The sequence below is a fragment of the Sceloporus undulatus genome, chromosome 2, assembly GCF_019175285.1.
Source record: "Sceloporus undulatus isolate JIND9_A2432 ecotype Alabama chromosome 2, SceUnd_v1.1, whole genome shotgun sequence".
NCBI classification, from domain to species: domain Eukaryota; kingdom Metazoa; phylum Chordata; class Lepidosauria; order Squamata; family Phrynosomatidae; genus Sceloporus; species Sceloporus undulatus.
Window position 1 is genome coordinate 1,819,618 of NC_056523.1, and position 11,900 is coordinate 1,831,517.

At 43.0% G+C, this 11,900-nt stretch overlaps 2 protein-coding genes across 6 annotated transcripts in view; both read left to right on the forward strand.

Moving 5' to 3' along the window:
- Window positions 1-11,900, forward strand: part of LOC121922948 (zinc finger BED domain-containing protein 4-like) — a 152,303-nt gene that overhangs the window by 87,248 nt on the left and 53,155 nt on the right. The window lies entirely within an intron of this gene.
- LOC121922999 (zinc finger protein 420-like) lies at window positions 76-9,680 on the forward strand. Its single transcript, XM_042453056.1, has 2 exons — window positions 76-191; window positions 6,241-9,680. The coding sequence occupies exon 2, from the start codon at window positions 6,502-6,504 to the stop codon at window positions 7,789-7,791; it is 1,290 nt and encodes a 429-aa protein (XP_042308990.1). The 5' UTR covers window positions 76-191; window positions 6,241-6,501; the 3' UTR covers window positions 7,792-9,680.

An 11,900-nucleotide genomic window follows, 5' to 3' on the forward strand; every position in this document is an offset into this window, starting at 1 on the left:
AGAGCAACGAAGGGGAGGGCGGGGCGTCTTCCATTCAGTCCTCCAAGGGTATAATAGAGGCGCGCTCAGATTCCTAGAGCGGTAGGTGTTGTTATTTTAGTCCAACAACGAGAGGAAGAAATGGTGGCGCGGGAGGCCTGGCCCCTTCTTCCAGGAGAGGATTGAAAACGGGTCAAGAAAGAGCAACAAAGGTACTTTCTGAGGGATCTGGGCTTCAGCGCCGGGAATCAGAGCAGGGAGCCAGGCCTCAGGCGGTCCCTGGAATCGAAGGGCGAGGGGCCCTTGGGAAAGGACGAAGGACTCCTGGTCCTCCCCTTAAGGCAGGAGAACTGACCCCCACAGAAGCCTAGGACCCCGGAGCAGGAAGGCAGCCCCAAGGGCCTTCCAGCCCCACTCCTCCTTCTCCCTGAAGGAAGACAGAGGACCCTAGAGAGGGAAGGGACCCTTTAGGGCCATCCAGCCATAGAATCATAGAGTTGAAGAGAGCGCAAAGGCTGTTCTGCCATGCAGGAACTCTCAGCCAAAGCGTCCCCTGAGACAGATGGCCATCCAGCCTCCGCTTAAAGGCCTCCAAGGAAGGAGGCTCCACTACACTCCCAGGGAGTTCAAGGAGTTCCTCCTAATGTTCAGCTGGGATCTCTTTTCCTGGAGCTTGCATCCATTGCTCCTTTGGGTCCTAGTCTCTGGAGCAGCAGAAAACAAGCTTCTTCCCTCCTCAATATGACATCCCTTCAAATATTTAAACAGGGCGATCATTATCACCTCTTAACCTTCTCTTCTCCGGGCTAAACATCCCCAGCTCCCTGAGTCCTTCCTCATAGGGCTTCATGGTTTCCAGACCCTTCACCATTTTAGTCGCCCTCCTTTGGACACATGGCTCCAGTTTCTCAATGTCCTTTTTGAATTGTGGTGCCCAGAACTGGACACAATATTCTAGGTGGGGCCTGACCAGAGCAGAATACAGTGGCACTATTACTTCTCTTGATCCAGACACTATACTTCTATTGATGCAGCCTAAAATCGCATTAATAATAAATAATAATAAAATTTATTTCTATACCGCTTTTCCGCATTGATCACAGCGGTGTACAGAACTAGCAGAATACAACAATAAAAACAATACAGCAATAAAATGACAATGCAATACATAACATTAAAACTATATAAGTTACAAATACAATTAACAATTAAAATCAATTAACCAAGTTAAAGCCAGTTAAGCTGATGATCCAATCCATGATGCACATATATATAAAGGGGGGGGCCACATTGGGGAAAGCTTGATGGAAGAAGAAGGTCTTGAGTCTCTTTTTAAAGAGATATAGGGAGGTGATGGAGCGGAGCTCATCGGGAAGAGTGTTCCAGATTTTTGGGGCCATTATAGAAAAGGCCCTTAGTGAGGTAGACACATATTTCACAGTTGGAACTACCAGCAGATTCTTCCTGGCTGACCTGAGAGTATGGGGCAGATTATATGGGGAGAAGCGGTCCTTCAAGCAACCTGGGCCCAAGCCAAGGCATTGGCCTTGTTAGCTGCCGCATCGCACTGTTGACTCATGTTCAACTTGTGGTCTACTTGGACTCCTAGATCCCTTTCAAACGTAGTTTCATTCAGCCAGGTGTCCCCCATCCTATATCTGTGCATTTCATTTTTCTGCCCTAAGTGCAATGCCTTACATTTCTCCCTGTTGAATTTCATTTTGTTAGCTTTGGCCCAGTTTTCTAGTCTATTCAGGTCATTTTGAATGTTGATCCTGTCCTCTGGAGTATTAACTATTCCTCCTAATTTGGTGTCATCTGCAAATTTGATAAGTATGCTTCCAATTCTGTCATCCAGGTCATTGATAAAGATGTTGAATAGCACTGGACCCAGGACAGAGCCCTGTGGGACCCCACTGGTCACTTCTCTCCAGGATGAAAAGGAGCCATTGTTGAGCACCCTTTGGGTTCGGCCGGTCAACCAATTACAGATCCATGTAACGGTTCCTTTGTCTAGCCCACATTTTACCAGCTTTTTTGCAAGAATGTCATGGGGAACTTTGTCAAAGGCCTTAGTGAAATCAAGATATACTATATCCACAGCATTCCCTTCATCTACCAAGATGGTCATTTTATCAAAGAAAGAGATTAGGTTTGTCTGGCATGACTTCTTTCTCTGAAACCCATGTTGACTTTTTGTGGTTATGGCATTGCCTTCTAGATGTTCACAGACTCTCTGTTTAATGATCTGCTCCAGAATCTTTCCTAGTACTGATGTCAGACTAACTGGACGATAATTGTTGGGATGCTCTTTCTTCCCCTTTTTGAAGATGGGGACAACGTTTGCCCTCCGCCAGTCGGCTGGGATCTCTCCTGTTTTCCAGGAGTTTTCAAAGATTATTGCCAATGGCTCCGATATTACATTTGCCAGTTCTTTTAATACCCTTGGATGGAGTTCATCTGATCCCGGAGACTTATATTCATTTAGATTAACAAGGTGTTCCTCTACTATCCCTTTACTTATTCTGTACTGAAATGCCCCTATCCTGTCCTCTGTTCCATTATCCTCAGGTTGAGCACCCTTTGCCTTTTCTGAGAAGACTGAGGCAAAGAAGGTCTTGAGTAATTCTGCCTTTTCTCTGTCTTCTGTTAGCATTTTGCCATCTTCTCCACAGTGGCCCTACCGTTTCCTTCTTCTTCCTTTTGCTGCGGACATATCCAAAAAAGCCCTTTTTGTTGTTCTTAACCTCTCTAGCAAGCCTGAGTTCATTCTGCGCTTTAGCTTTTCTGACTTTACCCTACACATGCCTGCTATTTCTTTGAATTCCTTTTTTGTGATTTCTCCCTTTTTCCATTTCTTATACATCTTCCGTTTCAAACTGATCTCGGTTGAAAGTTCCTTAGTCATCCATCCTGGTTTCTTGAGACACCTCCCGTTTTTCTTTCTCACTGGAACAGTTTGAAATTGTGCCTTCAGTATCTCCCTTTTAAGAAACTCCCATCCATCTTGAACTCCCTTCTCTTTTAGTATTTCTGACCATGGGATCACACTCAGTATTTCTTTTAGTTTACTAAAATCGGCTTTCATGAAGTCTAGGATGCGTGTCTGACTCTGCCTGGCTTCTCTTTTCCATTGTATAACAAACTCCAGGAGAACATGTTTACTTCCACCTAATGACCCCACTACTTGCACCCCATTAACCAAGTCATCCTTGTTGGTTAGGATCAGATCCAAAATAGCTGACCCCCTTGTTGCCTCTTCCACCTTTTGGACCATGAAATTGTCTTCCAGGCAAGTGAGGAATTTGTTAGGCCTTGAGGATTTGGCTGAGTTTGACTTCCAGCAAATATCAGGATAGTTGAAGTCGCCCATCACTACTACATCTCTCTTTTCTGAATGTGTGGTTATCTGTTCTAGAAAGGCATCATCCAGTTCCTCAGTCTCCTTCTTCTGCCATGCAGAAATACATAGCTTCCAAACCCTTAACCATTTTGGTCACCCTTTGCTAGACAGACTCCAACTTGTCAACAACCTTTTTGATACCCAGAACTGGACACAGTATTCTAGGTGAGGTCTGATCAAAGCAGAATAGAATGGTACAATTACTTTGTTTGAGCTACAAAGTATACTTCTATTGATTCAGACTCATATTGGCTTTTTTAGCTGCAGCATCATATTGTTGACTCATGCTTAAGCTTGTGGTCTGTTTGGATTCCTAGACCACTTTTTGTGTGTAGAGTGGGCCCTTCCCTTACACAGGGGATCTGATCTGGACCCCCCCTCACCCTATGCAAAGGAAATACCGTGACTGCTTGAGCCTCATTGCAGTGTGACGCAGTGCGTGTGCCATGGGCCTGCGCCATTGCCACTACTGACATGCAGCTTTCACCATAAGCTGAAAGTCGCGTATAGTGTGCCCGCGTATGATGTAGGCGCACTGTACTATTGACAAGCCAGGTGTCCCCTATATCTGTACATGTTATTTTTTCTCCCCAAGTGTAGCATCTTAACACCTTAGATAAGCACCACCCTGTACAGCCAGTTATGACTAAACATTCAAAGCTCAACTCAGGCTTGCATCCTTCTGAGGTCGCTAAAATGAGTACCCAGAATGTTGGGGGCAAATTAGCTTACTTGCTAATTAGCTTACTTGCTGTTCACCTCTATGATCTTTGGAATAGCGGTATATAAATAAAACAAATTATTATTATTATTATTATTATTATTATTATTATAATATCAAGGGAATGCCTTTTATTTTTTTCTAATCTATTAAGGTCATCAGCAAATTTGATAAGCATGCCCTCTGAATGGAGCCCTGGTGGGGCAGTACTACAGCCATTCACAGCTACAAGGTTGTGAGTTTGATCCTGCAGGGCTCCAGGGTCCACTCAGCCTTCCATCCTTTCGTAGCTTGGTAAAATTAGTATGCAGCTTGTTGGGGCCAATTGGCTTACGCATTGTAAGAGTTCATTGATAAGCAGTATAGAAATGTACTTGCTATTGTTACTGCTCTGCTTTTTTCATCCAATTCCTTAATAAAAATTATGACTCTTTGCATCCTCTTTCTCTGAGTACCTGAAAATATTTTAGCAACATCAGCATTGGGGGGGGATTACAAAAAAGGACACAGGCTCTCCCTTTTGTGTAGCAGCAGTGTTATCTGCTTTAAGCAATGGCTGTAAGTTGTGGAAAAGTGGGATTTAGCTCTGGTTGGCTCTGCTATAGCCATGTGGGCCTTCCTACAACTGGCAAGGTAAGCAGCATCTGCCTCCAGGATTCCTGCTTGAGCATTCATCAACTGTTACATGGATTTGTAATTGGTTCGGCCAGTTACATGGATTTGTAATTGGTTGACTGGCCGAACCCAAAGGGTGCTCAACAGTGGCTCCTTTTCATCCTGGAGAGAAGTGACCAGTGGGGTCCCACAGGGCTCTGTCCTGGGCCCAGTGCTATTCAACATCTTTATCAATGACCTGGATGACAGAATTGGGAGCATTCTTATCAAATTTGCAGATGATACCAAATTAGGGGGAATAGCTAATACCCCAGAGGACAGGATCAAGATTCAAAATGACCTGAATAGACTAGAAAGCTGGGCCAAAGCTAACAAAATGAAATTCAACACGGAGAAATGTAAGGTATTGCACTTAGGGCGGAAAAATAAAATGCACAGATATAGGATGGGTGACACCTGGCTGAATGAAACTACGTCTGAAAGGGATCTAGGAGTCCAAGCAGACCATAAGTTGAACATGAGTGAACAGTGTGATGCGGCAGCTAAAAAGGCCAATGCTATTTTAGGCTGCATCAATAAAAGTATAGTGTCTAGATCAAGAGAAGTAATTGTGCCACTGTATTCTGCTTTGGTCAGGCCCCACCTGGAATATTGTGTCCAGTTCTGGGCGCCACAATTCAGAAAGGACATTGAGAAACTGGAGCGTGTCCAGAGCAGGGCGACTAAAATGGTAAAGGGTCTTCAAACCATGCCTTATGAGGAATGACTCAGGGAGCTGGGGATGTTTAGCCTGGAGAAGAGAAGGTTAAGAGGTGATATGATAGCCCTGTTTAAATATGTGAAGGGATGTCATATTGAGGAGGGAGCAAGCTTGTTTTCTGCTGCTCCAGAGACTAGGACCCGGAGCAATGGATGCAAGCTCCAGGAAAAGAGATTCCAGCTCAACATTAGGAGCAACTTGCTGACAGTAAGGGCTGTTCGACAGTGGAACACACTTCCTAGGAGTGTACTGGAGTCTCCTTCCTTGGAGGTCTTCAAGCAGAGGCTGGATGGCCATCTGTCGGGGATGCTTTGATTTGGATTTCCTGCATGGCAGAATGGGGCTGGACTGGATGGCCCTTGCGGTCTCCTCCAACTCTATGATTCTGTGATTCTATGTTCAAGCAAACAGAGATGAAAGAGAGATATACCTCACTCATCAGCTACCCACAGCATGTTTTGAACAGCTTAGATCCATATGTTTAGGCACCAAAATTGGAAATTATAAGAAAGGTTGAGGGCAGTGCAAGAAAATCTCATTCCTTGAAGCATTTTGTAAGAAGCTGTCAAGTGGTCTCTGGAAGGTTCAATGTGTTTCTCTTTACCTGACCTGGTTGTTTCATTTCACATGTGCTTATTGTGCTTATTGTTAGTTTTAGATAAAATATTTGCTGTACACATTGAATAGCTCTTCTTTTTTAATCATACTCCTCGGTTTTGGGGCTCAACTCCTAATGACTTCTTCTTTCTTTTCCTTAATCAGGTCACAATCAGGAGAATGAGAATTGTAGGGAGCTAGCAGTGGTGTCACAGAAAACAACCAAGCCCTTAGTAGGGAAGAAAGAGTGTGGAAATGAAAGAGGTGCAAAAGAGCAAAAAAGAAACCAATTAAAGCGTGGGAGGAAGAAACAGCCTGTTTTTCAGCAGTGGTAGAACTCTTGCCCTCCCAGACAAATCCTGAAGAAAAAAATATAGCATCCTGTCTGGCAAAATATTCAAATGTACATCACCCTTCAAAGTACACATGAGAGTTCACATGGGGAAGAAACCCTATGAATGCATGGACTGTGGGGAAAGTTTCAGGTTTAGAAATCAACTTATTTTGCATCATAGAATCCACACAGGAGAGAAACCGTATAAATGCATGGAATGTGGAAAGAGCTTCAGTGAGAATGGAAAACTGTATGTACATCAAAGAACCCACACAGGTGAGAAGCCATACAAGTGCATGGAATGTGGGAAGAGCTTCAGTCAGAGTGGACATCTACATTCACACCATAAAATTCACACAGGGGAGCAGCCCTATAAATGCATGGAATGTGGGAAGAGCTTTAGTCAGAGTGGAAATCTAAATATACATCAAAGAACCCACACAGGTGAGAAGCCATACAAGTGCATGGAATGTGGGAAGAGCTACAGTCAACATGGACATCTACGTTTACATCTAAGAACACACACAGGGGAGAAGCCATATGAATGCATGGAATGCGGAAAAAGTTTCACAAGGAAAGACCTTCTTACTTTACATAAAAAAATTCACACAGGGGAGCAGCCCTATAAATGCCTGGAATGTGGAAAGCGTTTCAGACTCCTTGGACAATTAAATTTGCATCGAAGAACACACACAGGGGAGAAACCATATAAATGCATAGTTTGTGGAAAGAACTTCCGTGACAGTGGGCGCCTTAATTCACATAAAAGAACCCACACAGGGGAGAAGCCATATGAATGCATGACATGTGGAAAGAGTTTCATAAGGAACGATATTCTTAGTTCACATCAAAGAACCCACACAGGGGAGAAACCGTATAAATGCCTGGAATGTGGAAAGAGCTTCTCTGACAATGGAAAACTACATTCTCATCAAAGAACTCACACAGAGGAGAATCCGTATAAATGCATGGAATGTGGAAAGGTCTTCAGTTATAGCAGGAGTCTACATGTACATCAAAGAACCCACACAGGAGAGAAACCATTCCAATGCAAGGAATGTGGAAGGAGCTTCTCTAACAATGGAAAACTACGTTCTCATCAAAGAACTCACACAGGGGAGAAACCATATAAATGCCTGGAATGTGGAAAGAGCTTTAGTCAAAGTGGACATCTAAATGTACATCAGAGGACACACACAGAGGAGAAACTGTATAAATGCATGGAATGTGGAAAGGACTTCAGTTATAGCGGGAGTCTACATTCCCATCAAAGAACCCACACAGGAGAGAAACCATATAAATGTATGGAATGTGGGAAGAGCTTCAGTCGGAGTGATAGTCTACATTCCCATCAAAGAACCCACACAGGAGAGAAACCATAAAGTTGCACAGAAAATGAGAAGCGGTTCTGTTAGAATGGAACCTGTAGTAAACATCAAAGAATCTGCATGGGCATATGTAACGACTGGGGCCTCCAATCATTTGAGGACTCCTTCCAGACCACAAAGAGTTAATCTGGGGGGAGGTACATGCTAATGAGAGCTTACATCACATGCTAATGAGCTGTGACATCATAGCTGACGTAAGGTCCAACTGACCAATCAGCAGAGCTGGACGGGCTTTTCAAGAACATTCCATGAGAAACCTTTAAAAGGCCTTGGGCTCCATGTGGTCCTTTGTCTCCCTTTTATATCTCTTGGGGGGAACCATGTGTTCTTTGTTCTCCATTTTTGTGTTTGTTTTGGGAACCAGCTGTGAGCCTGTAGAGAGCAGGCTTAAAGGATGCAAGTTGAGCTAGGCGATGAGAGCCAGCTCCTTGCATCTAAAACTCAACCAGGACTGCAAATCCCATCACTGTGTGAGTAGCTAGGAAATGTGTTAGCTAGTGCGTTTAGGCTTTTGTTATGTTATCTAATAGCTTGCCTGAAATGAACAGCTTGTAACTATGCATTCTGTACCTGCAAGGCAAGGAGGCTTTGCATGAATGATATCTTCTTGCTCTAGTTTGTTATTTAGAATAAATAACTTTCTTTAAAGGTATCCGCTGTCTCTGCTCCTGTACACGTCCCTAACTTGGTTGCTTAAGTTAGCAAGGAAAGGAAACAAGGAGTCTTTAGCAAGTCCTAGTGTGTGCTAAAGGGAAGTCATTGGGAATTCACTCGGTGGTGGCAGCGAATAGGAGATCTCAAGGGGTCTCATTCAGCTCAGCAGGGAGCGGGAATGGAGACCTAAGACTCTAGGAGGAAGGTAAAGGGATCCCCTGGGGTTAAGAGCCAAGAACAGGGTGGCTGTGTGGCTGCTGGACCCCAAGGATCATCACAGCATATGAAAGCATCGTATGTTGAAAGAGCTTCTAAAATGGCTACACACCACAAAGAACCTCCACAGAGAGAAATGATATCAATGCATTGGATTGTGAAAGGTGGTCTGATGATGGCAAAACTGACTTGGGATGACCCATTAGTGCAGCAGTTCTCAACCTGTGGGTCGCAAGCCCTTTCACAGACCCTCGGAAAACACTCCTCTGAATTTTTAGGAAAATATTGGAAAGAGATGATAATTTGAAGTTGAAGCAGATAGAGATCTGAAGAAAAAGGCAGACTTATCAAACAAGAAAGATTATTCTGTATGAATGTATAAGATAAAGAGTTAAAGATGAAATATAAAAGTGTACTCAGAAGGTAAAGCTAAAGTAGGACAAGAAAGAAAATAAATTACAATCATTTTAGATTTATAATGACAAGCACAATATAAATGTAAAGAAAGCAGTAAGAATAATTAAAAAGATAGAACGAATGCTAATATTACAAAGCTAAGAAAAGCCCAAGTAGTAGTAGTAGTAGTAATTTAAGATAGGTTATAAGACTGTAATGTGATATGTGATTATTTTGTTATATAGTTTTATACAGATATATATTTAGATATGTACAGATGGTTAATAGAGTTTTCTATATTATTAAATTTGTTAGATAGAGGCTTAGTTGTTAGCAATATGGTTATGTATCAACTACTGGTGCAATTCTGAAGCCAAGGCTGTTGGGACTAGAAAGAAGAGATTCCCAGGTCTTCTGCCAAATGCCAGACATTGAGGCATTACATTATGGCCATAGTAAAATGTGGGAAATCATAGCTAATTGTCATGTTACACATGGGGAGGGACTTTAACGTACACCTATAAAAGTGTTATTGTGTGCTTAAACTTCAGACCTGACAGAAAAGTCACACATCTGTCTGTTATGTTTTCCCCCACTAAATAAAAGCTGTTCTTTTGACTGGAGAGTCTGGAAGCTGTCTTTTTTTATCTGGAAGAGACCTGTGAATTTATCTCTATTATTTTCATGTTATTTCTCCCTCTGGTACTACATTTGGTGAAAGAAAGAAAGAAAAATAGAGTTGGTAGAGACAAGATCCAACCCCCTGCCATGCAGCAATACACTATCAATGCCCCCCTGACAGGTGGCCATCCAGACTCGGTTTAAAAACCTCCAAAGGAGGAGACACACACAGACTCTGAGGCAGCAGCGTCTCCCATCATCAAACAGCTCTTACTGTCAGGAAGTTCCTCCTAATGTTGAGGTGGGATCTCCTTTCCTGTAGGAGGAATCCATTGCTCTGGGTCCTAGTCTCTGGAGGAGAAGAAATAGAAACCGTCCGGGTCAATCCACTTTCTCAGCTGCTTTCAAAATGTCCCGGTTTCTCTCCTCCCACTTCCCCCATTTCCTTCTGCATTTCAAATTGGGGAAGAAGAAATGAGTGGGGCTTGGTGCTGGATTGTGGGGTGATCTTCCCCACCAAATTAATTTCACGCTGAGTTGGCTGCAAAGCATTCTTCCACACACACTTTTCTTGTCCTTCTCCAACAAGGGACCAGTTTGTCTTGTTGGGCTGTGGCTCACAGAACCATAGAGCTACAACATTGGGCAAGATCCCAGGGCCATCTAGTCCAACCCCATTCCAGAGAAGAAATCAGGACATACTAAAACAAATGACAGTTCTTGTCCATAGGGAAATCACATTTATGGTATTTTATACCCCACTTTTCAGCCCTAAAGGCTGCCAAAGCGGCTTACAGATAGTTATTCAGACAGTTCCCTGCCCTCAGGTTTACAATCTTAAAAGACATGACACAAAAGGAGGAGGGAATAGTGATGGGGAAGGGATCAAGTCTTGTTGTTCATCTCTCCCTCTGAGGAGAGATGAATGGAGGGAGGGCTCTGTTTCTTCAGGATAGACCTTGCCCATAGAGAAACCATACTTGCCCATAGAGAATCATTGCAGAATACATGCCCATAGGGAAACATTGAAGGCTTGACCCTGCATCCCTATGGTCAAGTATTCTCCAATGGTTCTCTATGGGAAACTATTCATCATAGACCGCGAGGGCCATCCAGTCCAACCCTCTGCCATGCAGGAACTCTCAGTCAAAGCATCCCCTGTGACAGATGGCCATCCAACCTCTGCTTAAAGACCTCCAAAGAAGGAGACTCTGTCACCCTCCGAGGAAGGAGTATGTTCCACTGTCAAACAGCCCTTACTGTCAGGAAGTCCCTCCTAATGTTGAGGTGGAATCTCTTTTCCTGGAGCTTGCATCCATTGTTCTGGGTCCTAGTCCCTGGAGCAGCAGCAGAAAACAATATGCTCCCTCTTCCATATGACCTGAGGCCAGAAGATGACAGTTAAGGAGGGAGGAGTCTCTTCCTTCAGGCTATCCCTGGTGGAGCTGGGTCCCTCTCAGGCCAGAGGATAACAGTTGATATCCCAACACTGGTTAAATATTTGCAACAACTTGTTTGGGATTAAGTACACCCTGTACATCTTCTTCTACAGCTTTTCTTTTCAATTTCCGCACAAAGTAATTTTTATATCTTTGAGCCACATTTCCCCCCATACATCCATTTGCACATTATGCTCCAAATTTTGGGCCCACCTTATCAAGTACTCTTTTACAGGTTCAACATGCATCTCAAGCTTCAAAATCCATTTATGCATTTTTACAAATTACACGTTCATCATTTTTACACAACTCTAAAGTGAATTCATTTTCTCCAACTTCTATTGCTGTATTTCTCTTGACTAAATCTGTCATTATGTTGTATTTAAGCAAACCTATTATGATCTTTGCCTCCCTTAAGCATTTTTCTTGATTTAAACTTCCAGTTGTCTTGTTCAAAATACAAAAGATCATCATAAAACAGCCAGCTCCAATTTTTAATCCATTCTAATGTTATCTTAGGAAAAAGTCTGCTTATATTTCTAGCAAATTCTTTGAAGAACCTTTCTAATAAATTGTTTTAAATCTGGCATATGCCTTAACTTTATCATACCAGAGTTACCCATGGCAAAAGCCTGTAATCCTTAAGCAATATCAATTCCTTCAACCACACAAACCAACAGGCCTCATAATACAATTTATTATTAGGCACAGCCAAACTGCCCTTTTTCTTAGCATCATTATGGACTTACTGAGCAGTAATAGATCTAATGATGTAAT